General features: G+C 55.0%; 1 protein-coding gene across 2 annotated transcripts in view; it reads right to left on the bottom strand.

Moving 5' to 3' along the window:
• SELENOI (selenoprotein I) overlaps positions 1–13592 on the bottom strand; it is a 52372-nt gene extending 38780 nt beyond the window's left edge. For both annotated transcript variants that reach the window (XM_073673803.1, XM_073673804.1), the window contains exons 1-7: positions 13435–13592; positions 3107–3175; positions 2891–2999; positions 2699–2773; positions 1320–1582; positions 840–948; positions 624–672 (exon numbers count right to left, since the gene is read on the bottom strand). In XM_073673803.1, the coding sequence (XP_073529904.1) occupies positions 624–672; positions 840–948; positions 1320–1582; positions 2699–2773; positions 2891–2999; positions 3107–3175; positions 13435–13494 (734 nt within the window). In that variant the 5' untranslated portion in view covers positions 13495–13592. The remainder of the gene's footprint in view (positions 1–623; positions 673–839; positions 949–1319; positions 1583–2698; positions 2774–2890; positions 3000–3106; positions 3176–13434) is intronic.
• Between the last annotated feature and the right edge of the window lie 5293 nt (positions 13593–18885).

Below are 18885 nucleotides of genomic sequence, written 5' to 3'. Positions count from 1 at the left end.
CCTCTCTCTGCCCGTTACATGCTGCGCAGTGTTCCGCCTCTCCTCGGCCTCTCTCTGCTCGTTACATGCTGCGCAGTGTTCCGCCTCTCCTGGGCCTCTCTCTGCCCGTTACATGCTGCGCAGTGTTCCGCCTCTCCTCGGCCTCTCTCTGCTCGTTACATGCTGCGCAGTGTTCCGCCTCTCCTGGGCCTCTCTCTGCCCGTTACATGCTGCGCAGTGTTCCGCCTCTCCTCGGCCTCTCTCTGCTCGTTACATGCTGCGCAGTGTTCCGCCTCTCCTGGACCTCTCTCTGCCCGTTACATGCTGCGCAGTGTTCCGCCTCTCCTGGGCCTTTCTCTCCATCTGCCTCTTTCAGCCTCCCGCTCACAGTTGGGGAATATCTCCCACCATCTCCTCCTCCTGCAGCTGAGCCATAAAAGATAGGAGTAAGCCGCTCGCCCCTGCAGCAGTCACAGACATCACATGGAGGTGGTACGCATGGGTGACCTTCACTCCCGGGCACATGTCAGAGCTGAGTATTGGGATTGGTGGCCCCCAACAATCAGCCGGTTATCCCACCTTTAAGGCTCTGGGCCTAATGGACGTGTCGGACCCTAGGGCGATCGTTCGATTCCTGCACTTACTTGTAAACATTGTACAGACTCATAGGGAGAGTCACGCTCAGAGCGCAACCTGCAAAAGAAAGATGGCGCCAGTGAGAAAGGACAGGACAGAAGGGGGCAAGAAACGGCGAGGACAGAAATCTGACAGCACGGCGAGGTGTGAACGATGGTAAACACAAAATACGTTTAGAAGACGAGCAACACTAACAAAGGAAGCGCGAACATGTGACGTCTTACCGACAATCATTGAAGTGAAGAGGTCTCTGTAGAGCACGGAGTAAAAGGCTGGTTTATACCAGGCCTCGACCCCGACCACAGCCGTCACCAGGTACACACAGGAGATGGTCTGCAAGAGAGAGGGCGACCTTATACAGGGGGTTATAGTGGGGGTTATACTGCAGAGATGCACACAAATATACCTACACTTAACTGCGGACACCTCAAAGGCCCTCACCGCGCCGCCACAGACTCCCCCACCCCGACGCGCCTCCACAGACCCTCCCACTGACTCTCCCGACGCGCGCCTCCCCACCGTGCTGCCACAGACTCTCCCGACGCGCGCCTCCCCACCGTGCTGCCACAGAACCTCCTGACGTGCACCCCCCCCACCCAGTCTGCTGCCATAGATTCTCCTGACGTGCACCCCCGAGCTGTGTATGCCACTCTTCCCATGGCACTGTCGTGAGGGCAGACGGGGCACGACAGGCGCACACTTACCACCTGGCTCAGGTCGTATCCCCACGGCAGGAACAGGATTCCAGTGTTGTATTTTTCCCAGTGGGAGAGGATGAAGGAGAACAGCACCACCCACAGGAGGACGTAGAGGACCATGACGCTCACCCCGGTCTCCCCGCGGCCAAAGATGGAATATACGGTCACTACAAAGTATATACAGGCCCAGCTGTCCAGGCCGTGGTCAAACAGCTCGCCCAGCGGAGTGCTGGAGTTGGTCCTGCGAGCCTGCTTACCGTCCACGCCGTCTGTAAGGGAGAAGAACAATAATGACACCGTCCCTAAAGAGCAGCTCCCGACCAGCCTCTGCTCACATCCAGAGCTGCAGCAAGACAACACAGAATTGTGCAGCACTGTAGCCTGTAGCACGCCGCCATGCTCCTACGGTGTATACCCAGAACTCGGATTGCAGCTCTGGAGTCCATTGTCAGGATAGGAGGAGACCCTGTGATCGGACCCTACAGGTAACTTACTATTCTGGAGAAAAAGCCTTGAGGGGGGGTTCCAGGTCCTGAGACCACTCAGACTCATGAGCGTGCACTCAGCAGCGTACACAGACTCTGCAGACCCCGCAGTGGTGGACGGACCAACTGACGCAGGAGAGCAGTGGGGGTCTCAGTACACAGATCCCACCCATCTTCAGGACACATAAGCTTCCTGATGGGATATTTTTTCCCCCCTTCTTCCAGGAGCCAGAACTTTTATCGTTGTTTTTCTTGTGGGTGGAGTGAAATAATGGAAGAAAATATATATATAGAATTCCGCTATAATTTGTACAGCATCCACTGTGCAGTAAAAAAAAAATCACTTGGTAAAATGATTTTTCAGCTCGGTGGGATTACCACGCTAGTTTTTGGTTTTAGGATCATTATTTAGTTTTATATATGAAAAAATTAAACTAATTTTCGCCTCCATTTTTGGGGAAATTTTTATCTCTCCCCTCTATGGATTTTATTTTTGCGCTCACAGCTGTTTTCAGTCGGACCATTTTGATCACTTTTTTCCTACATTTTTGGAGGGAGGTGCACATAATTTACCTTTGGGATTAATTTTAGATTTTAATAGCGCGGACTTATATGGATGCGCTGACACCAAATATGAAGATATTTACATTTTCTACTTGTCTAGATAATTGGATTTTTTTTTGTCCTCAGAAGGGATAGGAGAAACGGCGGCCCCGCGGCCGAGAAACAGGCCGACCTGGGTGCATTGGGCTCAGCGTCGGGGCCACATCCCACCCCTGGGCCCCAGTTTATCCTGTGTCTGGGGATGAGGGGCCACAACATATAACATACACAGTAATAACAGGCAGGTAAGATGGAAATTGGCCGTGCTATAGCGACACTACAGCATGGTGGACTCACCGAGGGTGTAGGCTGTGAAGTTCAGCAGACCGGCTACAATCCACACCCAGCTGGGCACGTGTTCATGACCCGCGGCTGCACGAGAAGGACATGGGTGAGGTCAGAGACAACGGGGAACATACAACTCTGGGCCTTACCATTAAGGGCAGCGCTCTGTACCCCAAATGCAGGACGGCAGAAAGTATCACTGACCTGATGCGTAGAAATCCGGGTCAAAGTATGCCATCATGAGGAAGTTAAAGACGAGCAGCAGGAAACCGCTAAATGTGATCAGATTTGGCGCCAACCATCTGGGGAAAAACTGAAGAGACACAGATGAGCGCCCCTGACTCAGGAGGACATCACTGCAGGTCACATCACCGGGCTTTCTGAATGACTGGATGCCGGAGGAACGGAAGGATCACTCACCTTTACTATGGAGTTCCAGAACGGGTGCATGACATAGAGGGACAGGGGGTTGGTGTCCACCGCGCTGTACTGCAAGACAGCAGAGGAGTGTTACATGCTGGACAGACGAACACAGTCAGTGACGGGGCGGAGCAGAGAGCGGCCGGAGGGACGACGAGGAGGCGGCGAAGGAGAGAGGGGCCGGAGGGAGGAGGAAGCGGCGAAGCAGAGAGGGGCCGGAGGGAGGAGGAGGAGGCGAAGCAGAGAGGGGCCGGAGGGAGGAGGAGGAGGCGAAGCAGAGAGGGGCCGGAGGGAGGAGGAGGAGGCGAAGCAGAGAGGGGCCGGAGGGAGGAGGAGGAGGCGAAGCAGAGAGGGGCCGGAGGGAGGAGGAGGAGGCGAAGCAGAGAGGGGCCGGAGGGAGGAGGAGGAGGAGGAGGCGAAGCAGAGAGGGGCCGGAGGAGGAGGCGAAGCAGAGAGCGGCCGGAGGAGGAGGAGGAGGCGAAGCAGAGAGCGGCCGGAGGGAGGAGGAGGAGGCGGCGAAGCAGAGAGCGGCCGGAGGGAGGAAGGGAGCAGAGAGCGGCCGGAGGGAGCAGAGAGCGGCCGGAGGGAGCAGAGAGCGGCCGGAGGGAGCAGAGAGCGGCCGGAGGGAGCAGAGAGCGGCCGGAGGGAGCAGAGAGCGGCCGGAGGGAGCAGAGAGCGGCCGGAGGGAGCAGAGAGCGGCCGGAGGGAGCAGAGAGCGGCCGGAGGGAGGAAGGGAGCAGAGAGCGGCCGGAGGGAGGAAGGGAGCAGAGAGCGGCCGGAGGGAGGAGGAGGCGGCGGAGCAAAGAGCGACCGGAGGGAGGAGGAGGAGGAGCAGAGAGCCGGCCAGAGGCGGCAGTGTAGCAGAGAGCCGGCCAGAGGCGGCAGTGTAGCAGAGAGCCGGCCAGAGGCGGCAGTGTAGCAGAGAGCCGGCCAGAGGCGGCAGTGTAGCAGAGAGCCGGCCAGAGGCGGCAGTGTAGCAGAGAGCCGGCCAGAGGCGGCAGTGTAGCAGAGAGCCGGCCAGAGGCGGCAGTGTAGCAGAGAGCCGGCCAGAGGCGGCAGTGTAGCAGAGAGCCGGCCAGAGGCGGCAGTGTAGCAGAGAGCCGGCCAGAGGCGGCAGTGTAGCAGAGAGCCGGCCAGAGGCGGCAGTGTAGCAGAGAGCCGGCCAGAGGCGGCAGTGTAGCAGAGAGCCGGCCAGAGGCGGCAGTGTAGCAGAGAGCCGGCCAGAGGCGGCAGTGTAGCAGAGAGCCGGCCAGAGGCGGCAGTGTAGCAGAGAGCCGGCCAGAGGCGGCAGTGTAGCAGAGAGCCGGCCAGAGGCGGCAGTGTAGCAGAGAGCCGGCCAGAGGCGGCAGTGTAGCAGAGAGCCGGCCAGAGGCGGCAGTGTAGCAGAGAGCCGGCCAGAGGCGGCAGTGTAGCAGAGAGCCGGCCAGAGGCGGCAGTGTAGCAGAGAGCCGGCCAGAGGCGGCAGTGTAGCAGAGAGCCGGCCAGAGGCGGCAGTGTAGCAGAGAGCCGGCCAGAGGCGGCAGTGTAGCAGAGAGCCGGCCAGAGGCGGCAGTGTAGCAGAGAGCCGGCCAGAGGCGGCAGTGTAGCAGAGAGCGGCCAGAGGCGGCAGTGTAGCAGAGAGCGGCCAGAGGCGGCAGTGTAGCAGAGAGCGGCCAGAGGCGGCAGTGTAGCAGAGAGCGGCCAGAGGCGGCAGTGTAGCAGAGAGCGGCCAGAGGCGGCAGTGAGCGTCCGGCGGCCAAGATAAACAGACATCACACAAATATAACATGAAGCTCAGCAGCAGCTGTGGCGGCTTCCAGGGTAAGACAGTGAAGAGTTAATATCCTGTGATAATCCTATAAATGATCACAGTGATGAGAGTTACGTAATCACCACAACCAGGTAAACAGCGACCACACAGCAAAGGTACAAACTCCAGTACTAGGAGGTCACCAGAGGGAAAGGTGATGACAGCCAAAATCACTGCCCAGAGGGATTATGGGTTATTTTCCACTGAGTAACCACTACAACCCCCACAATACACCAACCACCCACACATACCAATCAGTGACTGCACCAGTAGAATAGTGAGTGCAGCTCTGGGGTATAATACAGGATGTAACTCAGGATCAGTAATGTAATGTATGTACAGAGTGACTGTACCAGCAGAATAGTGAGTGCAGCTCTGGGGTATAATACAGGATGTAACTCAGGATCAGTAATGTAATGTATGTACACAGTGACTGCACCAGCAGAATAGTGAGTGCAGCTCTGGAGTATAATACAGGATGCAACTCAGGATCAGTAATGTAATGTATGTACACAGTGATTGCACCAGCAGAATAGTGAGTGCAGCTCTGGAGTATAATACAGGATGTAACTCATGATCAGTATTGTAATGTATGCACACAGTGACTGCACCAGCAGAATAGTGAGTGCAGCTCTGGAGTATAATACAGGATGTAACTCAGGATCAGTAATGTAATGTATGTACATAGTGACTGCACCAGCAGAATAGTGAGTGCAGCTCTGGAGTACAATACAGGAGGTAACTCAGGATCAGTAATGTAATGTATGTACACAGTGACTGCACCAGCAGAATAGCGAGTGCAGCTCTGGAGTATAATACAGGATGTAACTCAAGATCAGTAATGTAATGTATGTACACAGTGACTGCACCAGCAGAATAGTGAGTGCAGCTCTGGAGTATAATACAGGATGTAGCCCAGGATCACAGTCACTTGCTTCGGTGTCCCGGTTATGTTCCTGGTTGGCTGAGCAGCGGTGTTTGCCGTGGAGATTATTCGGTCCCCGCAGCTCCAGTACATAAGACGTCTACGATGGAGCCGGCAGGAGCTGCAGGGTAATAGGATCCTGTAAGCAGCGCTGAGGAATCAGATCTCACAAGTAAACCATCATTAAAGATTGATGGAGACACTGACCCGGTGGCGAGCGCTGCTCTGTACCTGCGGTTCTGCCAAGCTCCACACACCACCTGTCTGGTGAGGACACAAGGCGGCAGAGCACAGGGTGACTGTCCTGAACACATGAAGGGTAAAGGACGATTAGCGAGGGCTTCTCAAGTTATCTACGAAGGATATAAAAGTCCACACATCCTGATGAAATCCAATGTTTATGTCATGTAAAAAAAAAAATCCAAGAATAAAATTATTTCAGAACGCATCCCCCCCATTAGTATCGCCCATTTACAAATCCAGTGAGAAATAAACTGAAATCTTTTCGGTTGGTAAAATAAAAATAAAGCAATGTGGTTGCATAAATACTTTGTTGCAGTCTCCTGTGAATTTCTGGCAGCGTTCGGGGCTGTTCCAGAACTTCCACCTCCTTCTGGAGAAGCCGTTCTCTTGGTGATTCGGAGGTCGCTTAGGGTCGTTGTTGTTCTGAAAAGTGAAATTCATCTTCATCTTTTTAGCAGAGGCCTGAAGGTTTTGTTGCAGAATTGACTGATATTTGGACCTGTTCATAATTCCCTTCACCTCAACTAAAGCCCTAGTTCCAGCAGCCCCAAAGAACAATGCTGCCCCCACCATGCCTCACTGTGGGGATGGTGATCCTCTGGTGATGCGCAGTGTTGGATTTTCAGCTTGTGGAATAATGGTTGCAGAGCTCTACCCTGCTCTCATCAGACAGAACATGGTCCCCACAGGCTTTCGGCAGGCATGATGAAGGTTTTGGCAGAGCATCACCAGGTTTGGATGTTTTCTTTGTAAGAAAAGGCTCTGTCTTGCCACCCCCCACCCCACACCCCACAGGCCGGACATGTGAAGAATACGGGAGATTGTTGGCACATGCAGTACACAACCAGGACTGGCCACAAATTCCAACAGCTCATTTAATGTTCTTGCAGCCTCCCGAACCAATTTTCCTTTTGCCTTTTCAACAATTTTTTTACATCTTCTCCTGACAATTTTCCACGGGGAGATCCTTTGCTGTGTTGTCAGCTGTTTATGGACCAGAAAAGGTCAGGATAATCCTCCTAGAGCAGCGACACTTTCTCTGGGGTTAATCAGAATCGCTGTAAATGTCGGCGGCCGAGCGCTGACTACTATGTAACACGAGAAGGAATGTGATTGGCTGATTTTGGACACAACCACATCCCCAATTATAAGAGGGTGCTCCTCACAATTATGCAACCACATTATGTTAGTTTTATTTTCTCCCTCCAAATGTTGTGTGTCTAAATGGATTTGTACAGCGTATGGGCGACATTAAAGGGGGGGGGATTCTTCTTTGTATACCAGAAGTTCCCATAAGCCTCTGAGTCGTGCCCTATGCTAATTTCCTGTTACCGCAGAGCAATGCATCGTGGGAGCCTATGACAGCGATATACTCTTTCTGGCGCAGAGATGAGTAGTCTTTCCTACATGGCCAGCAGAACTATGAATGCAGCTCTGGACAAGACCTTCAGCCCAAGTCACTTATTGATGAAGAAGAGGAGTCTGTGTGTTGGTGGCATTTCTGCCTCCTGGCCTAATAGTTCTCACAGCTGAGGGTTTGTTACAGTTGTATCCAGTCTAGACAAGCCTGAGCTGAACAGCCCGGACTCCAGACTGATACATTGTAACAAACCATCCGCTGTGTGAAGTATTAGATTGGATGCACTTGTAATATTCATAGTGTGTGTACAGCCCCCAATGCAGAGCAGTGTGTCTCCATGGTTACCGACCACCACCCTGCAGCTTATCTGTATGACGTGTGCGCAGCGGCTGCTGGTCGGCCGGTCTTACTGGCCACGGGAAAGGGAAAAAAAGACAAAGTGATCGGAAAAGTAATGACTGGAAAATCTCAGCGTGTCAGTAAGATTTACAGACGCCGGCTCTGCTCCAGCACTCAGTAACCTCACGAGCCTCGGGCCACGTTCACACCGCAGGCGTCCATAGTGCAGTAATATTACCGCTAAATGGGAGGAATCCTAAAAGAATCCCTCGCTGACACACTGTAACGAGTCCAGCGCCATATTTGCCACAGGTTTCCATCTCCTGAAACAACAATGCTTCTTAGTGAAGTGGACGAGGAGCGATACAGCATCAAAGCACAAAGGCCACCATTAACCAGTAATGTATTCAGCCGCCCCTCCTACTGTGCCTCATGTCAGCAGCTCTGCTGCCCCCTCATCACATGACCTTTATCACCAGTTAACCCTACATTAGCCAAGGGACCAGGCTGACCACCTGTCATTCATTGACTGGTGAGAAAAAAAAAAAAGAAGCTGAATACATGTGGCCCCCAAGGACTAAATAAAGACCCCTACATTCCTGCACCCCAGGTCAAAAGCCTGGTCTCCCACACCTGTCCCCGGAAGTCCTCCACTCCCCCCCCCCCCCCCTCCGCACGGGGCCCCCAAGAGGCATCGTCCGATCCCTCTCCCCGTCCGGGCCCCCCACAGCCGTCGTCCGATCCCTCCCCCCGTCCGGGCCCCCCCACAGCCGTCGTCCGATCCCTCCCCCCCGTCCGGGCCCCCCCACAGCAGTCGTCCGATCCCTCCCCCCCGTCCGGGCCCCCCCACAGCCGTCGTCCGATCCCTCCCCCCGTCCGGGCCCCCCCACAGCCGTCGTCCGATCCCTCCTCCGTCCGGGCCCCCCCACAGCCGTCGTCCGATCCCTCCTCCGTCCGGGCCCCCCCCCACAGCCGTCGTCCGATCCCTCCTCCGTCCGGGCCCCCCCACAGCCGTCGTCCGATCCCTCCTCCGTCCGGGCCCCCCCACAGCCGTCGTCCGATCCCTCCTCCGTCCAGCCCCCCCCACGGCCGTCGTCCGATCCCTCCCCCCGTCCGGGACCCCCACAGCTGTCGTCCGAATCCCTCCCCCCGTCCTGCCCCCCCACAGCCGTCGTCCGATCCCTCCTCCGTCCGGGCCCCCCCACAGCCGTCGTCCGATCCCTCCTCCGTCCGGGCCCCCCCCCACAGCCGTCGTCCGATCCCTCCTCCGTCCGGGCCCCCCCCCACAGCCGTCGTCCGATCCCTCCTCCGTCCGGGCCCCCCCACAGCCGTCGTCCGATCCCTCCTCCGTCCAGCCCCCCCCACGGCCGTCGTCCGATCCCTCCCCCCGTCCGGGACCCCCACAGCTGTCGTCCGAATCCCTCCCCCCGTCCTGCCCCCCCCACAGCCGTCGTCCGAATCCTTCCCCCCGTCCGGCCCCCCCACAGCCGTCATCCGATCCCTCCCCCCGTCCGGGACCCCCACAGCCGTCGTCCGATCCCTCCCCCCGTCCGGGCCCCCCACAGCCGTCGTCCGATCAGTCCCCCCCGTCCGGGCCCCCCACAGCCGTCGTCCGATCCCTCCCCCCGTCCGGGCCCCCCACAGCCGTCGTCCAATCCCTCCCCCCGTCCGGACCCCCCACAGCCGTCGTCCGATCCCTCCCCCCGTCCGGGCCCCCCACAGCCGTCGTCCGATCCCTCCCCCCGTCCGGGCCCCCCACAGCCGTCGTCCGATCCCTCCCCCCGTCCGGGCCCCCCACAGCCGTCGTCCGATCCCTCCCCCCGTCCGGGCCCCCCACAGCCGTCGTCCGATCCCTCCCCCCGTCCGAGCCCCCAACAGCCGTCGTCCGATCCCTCCCCCCGTCCGTGCCCCCCACAGCCGTCGTCCGATCCCTCATATTGATCCTTGTGTTCCCAAAAGCAGAAACCGCCACTTCTGCATTCAGGCTGCGGCTAATCGACCCTATGATGTCATCCTGAATGATGTCACAGCGACGCCCTGTGCAGGAGGCGCACAGATGTGCCAGTCTGACACCCTCATAGATGCCTCTGTGCAGGAGACCCGTGGTTGGGCCGGGAAATCTGGCCCTATTATGTGCCAGAAAATAAACCTGCTATACAGTCATGTGAATAAGTCCTAAGGGAACAGTGAGAAAAAACAAAGAGAAAGTGAAATCTGAGGCAGCCATGAGATGGTTAATGTGCAGCCCGGCATCGATCGCTCCCAGACTGCAGATAGTGGAAGTAATTCCCGGAGATTATCAGTAATGCACAGATTAGATTACAGCTCATCTCTATACAGGAGCGCGGTATTGTCACCGCCGGCGTCATGTGAGCGCACGAGGCGACAGCTGCGGTGAACAGCCATCATCCAGGCATTCCCACGTACAGGCAAAGGATAAATAAGCAGCTAATTTACATCAATTATTCAAATACCGCACACAAGAAAACGAAGCGGAAAAAAGAATCATTGACACTGCACATGTGAACACGGCCCTACAGACCAAGGAGGAAAGACAGCTGCAGACCCTTCATTCTGGATCTATGGGGGCCTCAGACGTCAGACCCCTCAGTGGTCATAGAGGGGTATTCTCACGTTTGGAAGTTATACTTCCTGACTGCTGGAACCCCACCGTTCCGAGAACCAGGGCTCTGAAGCCCCTGTGTGAATGGAGCGGTGGTCGTTCGTGAGCACGGCGCTCTTCTATCTCTGGTGGTCCCATTAAGAATGGGGTGTCATAGCGCGGGATCGTCCAACGCTCCGTTCACCGCTGCAGATCCTGGTTCTCAGGATCAGTGGGGTCCCAAAGTTATCCCCAGTCCAATGGATAACTTCCAAACTTGAGTAAGATCCTAATCCTGTCCCCACTCGTTACAATGTATCCGTGTGATCTCCAGACTGATCCTAGATGTGATACAGTAGTAACAAACCCTCAGCTGTGACGCATTGTATCTCCTGCAGTGATGAGGGGACAAGGCCGGCACTGACGTCATCCCCGGGGGGTCAGAACTTTAATGGAAAGCAGCAGGGAGCCCCGACATCAGGTGAAGACCACCCTGTGACCACACAGCACCCCTGATTGCACCTCCCTGGCCTGGAAGGGTCAAACCCAAGAGGTCACATTCACTCTGGAGCCGGGGACATGCTCTCACCTCCAAAACTGTGAATGAGGAACATTATCCCCAAAACCGCACAGGGTCCAGTCTCTGAAGGGCACAGAGGGGACAAGTCACAGAAGAACATGAAGAGATGGGTGACAGAAGAGCAGATACACACCCTAACGGGGCGACAGCCAGCTTTGAAGACAAGGAGGGAGCACGTGAGCTGAAAGCAGAGCCAGAGAACGAGCAGATACTGCTCGCTGTTTAGGGGCTCACATGGTCCGAGACACCCCAAAAGGCTCACAGCTCTTCCAGGAGCAATTAGGGACGCAGTGGGGGGAGGGGAGTGGTTGCAGATATACGCAAAAGATCATATAATACACTACAGTCAGAAACTAGAGAGGGAGCCCCTCCAGACAGGAGGGGCCCTCCACAGAGAGGGGGTGCCATACCGGAGCACCGGGGGGACCCCATACTGCCAATGCTTCCACCCTCCACAGAGGGGGCTCTCCTGCTAGAGAACTAGGAGTCCAATTCCTCTGGTTGGGGACCCTCTTTGGGTGGGGGACGGGTAGCAACATGAGACCCCCAGTGCTCCGGCACTGCCTCTATGGAGGATGGCAGCGCAGGGGACCCGGCACCACCATATCCCCACACAGACAGGCGGTGCCCCCCCTGCACCCTCCAAAGAGGGGTCCCCCGCGCTGTTACACCTCCGCATAGACAATGTAGGGCCCCCTGGGAAGCAGTCACACCCCTGGGCACTTGGTAGCCCCTCCATTGAGTTGGCGAGTTGTCACACCCCTAGATACTGGATGTCCACCATTCACGCCAGGGGGGGGGGGGGGCTCCACACCCCTACATACTGGGGGGGGAGCTCCACACCCCTACATACTGGGGGGGGGCTCCACACCCCTACATACTGGGGGGGGGCTCCACACCCCGAGATACTGGGGGGGGGCTCCACACCCCGAGATACTGGGGGGGGGCTCCACACCCCGAGATACTGGGGGGGGGCTCCACACCCCGAGATACTGGGGGGGGAGCTCCACACCCCGAGATACTGGGGGGGGAGCTCCACACCCCGAGATACTGGGGGGGGCTCCACACCCCTACATACTGGGGGGGGGCTCCACACCCCGAGATACTGGGGGGGGGCTCCACACCCCGAGATACTGGGGGGGGAGCTCCACACCCCGAGATACTGGGGGGGGAGCTCCACACCCCGAGATACTGGGGGGGGGGCTCCACACCCCTACATACTGGGGGGGGGCTCCACACCCCGAGATACTGGGGGGAGGGCTCCACACCCCGAGATACTGGGGGGAGGGCTCCACACCCCGAGATACTGGGGGGAGGGCTCCACACCCCGAGATACTGGGGGGGGAGCTCCACACCCCGAGATACTGGGGGGGGGGCTCCACACCCCTACATACTGGGGGGGGGCTCCACACCCCGAGATACTGGGGGGAGGGCTCCACACCCCGAGATACTGGGGGGAGGGCTCCACACCCCGAGATACTGGGGGGAGGGCTCCACACCCCGAGATACTGGGGGGAGGGCTCCACACCCCGAGATACTGGGGGGGGGGGCTCCACACCCCGAGATACTGGGGGGGGGGCTCCACACCCCGAGATACTGGGGGGGGGGCTCCACACCCCGAGATACTGGGGGGGGGGGCTCCACACCCCGAGATACTGGGGGGGGGGCTCCACACCCCGAGATACTGGGGGGGGGGGCTCCACACCCCGAGATACTGGGGGGGGGGCTCCACACCCCGAGATACTGGGGGGGGGGCTCCACACCCCGAGATACTGGGGGGGGCTCCACACCCCGAGATACTGGGGGGGGAGCTCCACACCCCGAGATACTGGGGGGGGAGCTCCACACCCCGAGATACTGGGGGGGGAGCTCCACACCCCGAGATACTGGGGGGGGGCTCCACACCCCTACATACTGGGGGGGGCTCCACACCCCTACATACTGGGGGGGGGCTCCACACCCCGAGATACTGGGGGGGGCTCCACACCCCGAGATACTGGGGGGGGAGCTCCACACCCCGAGATACTGGGGGGGGAGCTCCACACCCCGAGATACTGGGGGGGGGCTCCACACCCCTACATACTGGGGGGGGGGCTCCACACCCCTACATACTGGGGGGGGCTCCACACCCCTACATACTGGGGGGGGGGCTCCACACCCCGAGATACTGGGGGGAGGGCTCCACACCCCGAGATACTGGGGGGGGGGCTCCACACCCCGAGATACTGGGGGGGGGGGCTCCACACCCCGAGATACTGGGGGGGGGGCTCCACACCCCGAGATACTGGGGGGGGGGGCTCCACACCCCGAGATACTGGGGGGGGCTCCACACCCCTAGATACTGGGGGGCTCCACCATTCCCGCTGTGTGAGGCCCCATGTGGCCCGTGTTTCCGCTGCAGGGGCCCCTCGTGTCTCCCCCTTTGCAGCAGCTGTCAGCGCCTCCCACATGCCCGACCCTCCGCCCGCCGCTCCCGGGGGTCCCGCTCACCTTGTAGCGGTCAAAGCCGCTGAGCTGCTCGGCAGTGACGCACTCCCAGCACCGGGACATGGCGGAGGCGGCGGAGCACACCGGCTGCAGAGCACCGGAGCACGGAGTCACCGAGCAGTGACGTCACGTCCGTAGTAGAGGAGCCGGGGGCGGAGCATTGTGATAGAGGGGCGGGGCCAGACGGATCGGCTGATTCTACACCGGACCACGCCCCCATTGTACCCGCCCCCTTTCTAGTTGTCAGGGTCATGTGACGTGCAGCGTTCATTCATCGGGGGGACAACAATTCCCAGCAGTCTGTGGTCGGCCTGGGCATGCGCAGATGTGCGGCTCTTCCCTTCTCTTAGTAGAATAAGAACACGGGAATTCATCTAGAGCAGCAGAAAGGAGAAGTCACCAATCAGAGCGCTGCTTTCAGTTTCCAATGTGGTTGCTATAGAGGTTGCCCATAGTAACCAGGCAGTTTAACCTCTGCCTTCCTGGATCCTGTTCAGATTTTCACTTTTTTTTTTTTTTGCATTTGATTACATCGGCAATATGGGAGCTTGTAATATATATAGATATATATATTCCAGATCCAGGCCTATAATCAGTCTAGGCGCTGTAATCTGAGGGGTTCACATCCTGATCGGGGGAAGGGCTCTGTAATATGGGGCTGGACCAAAAGCAATTGGACGATTATCTCTGAAGCTCATTAATGGCCTGTTCCCTTGTTAAGCCATCATTAATGAAGCAGGTGAAAGGTCTGGCACTGATTCCGGGTGCGGCATTTACATTTGGAAGCTGTTGCTGTGAACCCACAACATGCAGAAAATGGAAGAGAAACCGAGTATTGAACACGTTACTGACAAGTAATTAATACTTCATGCAAAAGCCTTTGTTGGTGATGAAGCTTCAGAACGCCTGCTGTATGGAGAAACTAGTCGCAGGCATTGCTCAGGAGTGATTTTGCCCCATTCTTCCACACACTCTTCACATCCTGAAGCTTCCGTGGCTTCTTCTATGAGCTCTGAGCTTTACTTCCTTCCATACATTTTCTCTTGGATTCAGGTCCGGTGATCGGCTCGGCCGTTCTAGCAGATTTATTTTCATTCTCTGACACCAGTTGAGAGTTTCCTTGTCTCTGTGTTCGGGATCATTGTCTTGATGAAATGTCCACAATCGCTTCATCATCATCATCCTGGTACATGGCAGCAGATTTTTATCAGGATTGCCTCGGCACATTTGTCCATTCATCCTTCCTTTAATGATATGAAGTTTTGCCAGTGCCCTATGTTGAAAACCAGCCGCACACCATGATGTTCCACCTCCACACTTCACTGTTGGTATGGTGTTTTTTGGGGGTGATATGCAGTGTCTTTTGGCCTCCAAACATGTTGTGTATTATGGCATCCAGAGAGTTCATGAGTTAAATTTTGGTCTCATCTGACCAGACTATATTCTCTCAGTATCTCACAAGCTTGTCTAAATGTTGTTGAGCTAACTGTAAACGCGCTTGAACATGCTTTATGTTCAGCAATGGAGTCTTGCGTGGTGAGCGTGCATACAGGCCATGGAGGTTGTGTGGTGAGCGTGCATACAGGCCATGGAGGTTGTGTGGTGAGCTTGCATACAGGCCATGGAGGTTGTGTGGTGAGCGTGCATACAAGCCATAGAGGTTGTGTGGTGAGCGTGCCTACAGGCCATGGAGGTTGTGTGGTGAGCTTGCATACAGGCCATGGAGGTTGTGTGGTGAGCGTGCATACAAGCCATAGAGGTTGTGTGGTGAGCGTGCATACAGGCCATGGAGGTTGTGTGGTGAGCGTGCATACAGGCCATGGAGGTTGCGTGGTGAGTGTGTATACTGACCATGGAGGTTGTGTGGTGAGCGTGCATACATGCCATGGAGGTTGTGTGGTGAATGTGCATACAGGCCATGGAGGTTGTGTGGTGAGCGTGCATACATGCCATGGAGGTTGTGTGGTGAATGTGCATACAGGCCATGGAGGTTGCGTGGTGAGCGTGCATACAAGCCATGGAGGTTGCGTGGTGAGTGTGCATACAGACCATGGAGGTTGTGTGGTGAGCGTGCATACTGGCCATGGAGTTTGTGTGGTGAGCATGCATACAGACCATGGAGGTTGTGTGGTGAGCGTGCATACAGACCATGGAGGTTGCGTGGTGAGTGTGCATACAGGCCATGGAGTTTGTGTGGTGAGCATGCATACAGACCATGGAGGTTGCATGGTGAGCGTGCATACAGACCATGGAGGTTGTGTGGTGAGCGTGCATACAGGCCATGGAGTCTTGGGTGGTGAGCGTGCATACAGGCCATGGAGGTTGTGTGCAATACTTCTAGTTTTTTTTTAAGCAATTGTACCTGCTGATTCCAGGGCTTTCTGTAGATCTCCACAGGTGTCCTTGGATTTTGGACAACTCTGGTAATTCTTTTCACTCCTCTGTCTGAAATCTTGCTGAGAGCACCTGGTCGTGACCGGTTTATGGTGAAATCTTGCTGAGAGCACCTGGTCGTGGCCGGTTTATGGTGAAATCATGTGGGGAGCGCCTGGTCGTGGCCGGTTTATGGTGAAATCATGTGGGGAGCGCCTGGTCGTGGCCAGTTTATGGTGAAATCATGCGGGGAGCACCTGGTCGTGGCCGGTTTATGGTGAAATCTTGCGGGGATCCCCTGGTTGTGGCCGGTTTATGGTGAAATCTTGCGGGGAGCACCTGTTCGTGGCCGGTTTATGGTGAATGATGTTCTTTCCACTTCCATATTATGGCCCAGCAGAGCTCACTGGAACCTTCAGTAGATTAGAAATTATTCTGTAACCAATGTCATCAGGATGTTTTGCAACAATAAGGTTGAGAAGGTCTTGAGACAGCTCACTGGTTTTACACATCATGAGATGTTTCTTGTGTGCCACCTTGGTAATGAGACACCTTTTTTATCGTCCATCAGATGAACCGGCTGATATTATTTGTCACTGAGTGGCAGGATCGCTTTCTAATTACTGACAGATCTCAGCCGGTGTCAGGACTTTATGGCTTTTTTTCTCCTCTCTTTCTTCATGTGTTCAGTACTTTTCCCGGTGTCATTTCTCATTATTATACATAATTTATGAACATCTCTGGTGATTTCTTTGCCTGTGTGGATTGGACGGGTTGTTATCCAACATCCGCTGAGCATTTCATATCAATAGCACCTTTGGAAATAGATTTACTTAGAAAATTGATGACGCGTCCAATACTTATTTCACCCGCTGTGTGTAATCTAGAGTATAGAGAAAGTAGAACTGGTGGAGTAAGGGAGAACTTGATGGACCGGAGTCTTTTTTTACAACCTGTGTAACTATTTGGATAGAAAGTAGATAAACATTAGAAGATAATAGATGGATGATAGCGGGCGTGAGATGAATGTGGATGCCGGTGACGTGGTTCGTACTTTGCTCTCCGTGATACATTACACAAGGATTACCTGCGCTCAGGTTGTAGTGCGGATGTTTCCTTGCACCCTGAGCCGCCACGTGTCTCGTTATCAGTACAGGGCCTCAATCACAGCCATTACCCAGGATTATCTCCTCTGTGACACTTCTTCCTATCTGACCTGTGACCGCAGATAACAGGAGACAACTAATCATTACCTTCCGATCACACCCGAGCTTCCTCCTTTCCAGTGCTGCCCGATAGCCAAGATGCAGGACTTCCGGTGGACACCTCTCGAACTTTCCACGTCTTTGCTCGGCCGCGCCGCAGCACCTTCTCGTCGTGTCTCTCTGCCTTTTTGGCCGATTCCGGAGCAGAATAAAGGAGCATTCGATCCACAATGAAGAACTTTCGATGGACATTGAATTTCTCTGCCAAACGCTAGCGATCTGGATGCAAAGTTTCATCAGATTCATTCATCTCTGCATTAAAACATTCGATCAAGTTCACACTGTTTTTTTTCCGCAGTTTTTTTAATCGATTCGCTCAAAAAATGTCGGAAAAAGCGCCAACAAAACGTTCAGAAGAATGGCCCTATTCATTTGTATGGGGGAAACCACTGTTTTTCATACGTTTCGCACTTCTGGCCCTATTCATTTGTATGGGGAAACCACTGTTTTTCATACGTTTCGCTCTTCTGGCCCTATTAATTTGTATGGGGGAAACCACTGTTTTTCATACGTTTCGCACTTCTGGCCCTATTAATTTGTATGGGGGAAACCACTGTTTTTCATACGTTTCGCACTTCTGGCCCTATTAATTTTTGTATGGGGAAACCACTGTTTTTTATACGTTTCGCACTTCTGGCCCTATTAATTTGTATGGGGAAACCACTGTTTTTCATACTTTTTGCACTTCTGGCCCTATTAATTTGTATGGGGAAACCACTGTTTTTCATACGTTTCGCTCTTCTGGCCCTATTAATTTGTATGGAGAAACCACTGTTTTTCATACGTTTCGCACTTCTGGTCCTATTCATTTGTATGGGGGAAACCACTGTTTTTCATACGTTTCGCACTTCTTTTAAATACTTTAAAGGCGAAAAAATGTTTCAAAAAAGGAACAGAAGAACCCATCCAACAGAAGCTTAGAAGTTTTGACCGAAGTTTTTTGCTTTAAAAAAAATGCAAGTGTTTTAGAGATAAATGAAGGTAAAAAAAAAAACCTCAGGAAAACACCAGTGGAAAAAAAAAAAAGCCCAACATCTGCTGAAAAAAAAACGCAAAAAAATTATCGGCGGGGAAAAAACATAAAAAATTGCTCAAAATATGGTGAAAAAAGAGGCTTCAGGTTTAGAAAACGTCATTGAAAAAGAACGTCTTCTGCTTGAAAAACGGATGTTTTCGACCCCTAAACACGCCTTTGTCGTATAAGCAGTGGCACAAAAATGAGTCACCGATACTCAGTGTTTGCCGATTTCCGGGGGCTGCTGCACCGTCTTTTATATCAATGTGGTTTTCCAGGGAGAGCCCTGTATGAGTGCCTGGACCTTCCCACGTGATCCTCAGGACCCGCCACCTTGTATGGTGGTGAGGGCTCAGGAGATTGTGTTTCTAGTTGAGACTTATCGTGTTCAGAGGATACATTACATCCCACTATTTGTTCTACAGCCTCCGTCTCCTGATAACAGCGAGGCTACTGCAGGGCAACAGCCTGACGCTGGGCCTATTACATTACAGCCGGAGCGGCTCAGGGAGGATTACCAGGATTATTAACACCCCAACCTGTGTCTTCTGTCAATAGAAATAAGTCTGGAGTCCTGACTGCTCCAAGACAGGGGCGTAACACAGACTCCTGGGCCCCAGACCTAGCAGGGCCCCACATACTATGTGTCATGTGTAACACCGGTGACTTCCTATGAGTCAGACTCAACTTTAGGCCCTTTAAGAACCAGAGCCCGGGTACGACCGCTCCCGTTGCGTGCCTATTCTTATGGGGACCCTGAGATGGTTCTGTTCTTCCGTCCTCTCCTCTTTTTGGCGCGGG

This window comes from Phyllobates terribilis, unplaced genomic scaffold, assembly GCF_046119375.1.
Source record: "Phyllobates terribilis strain yellow unplaced genomic scaffold, ASM4611937v1 Scaffold_3__8_contigs__length_932513732, whole genome shotgun sequence".
Lineage (NCBI taxonomy): Eukaryota > Metazoa > Chordata > Amphibia > Anura > Dendrobatidae > Phyllobates > Phyllobates terribilis.
Note: the sequence above shows the minus strand (reverse complement) of the source record. Positions and strands in the feature narration are given on the sequence as shown.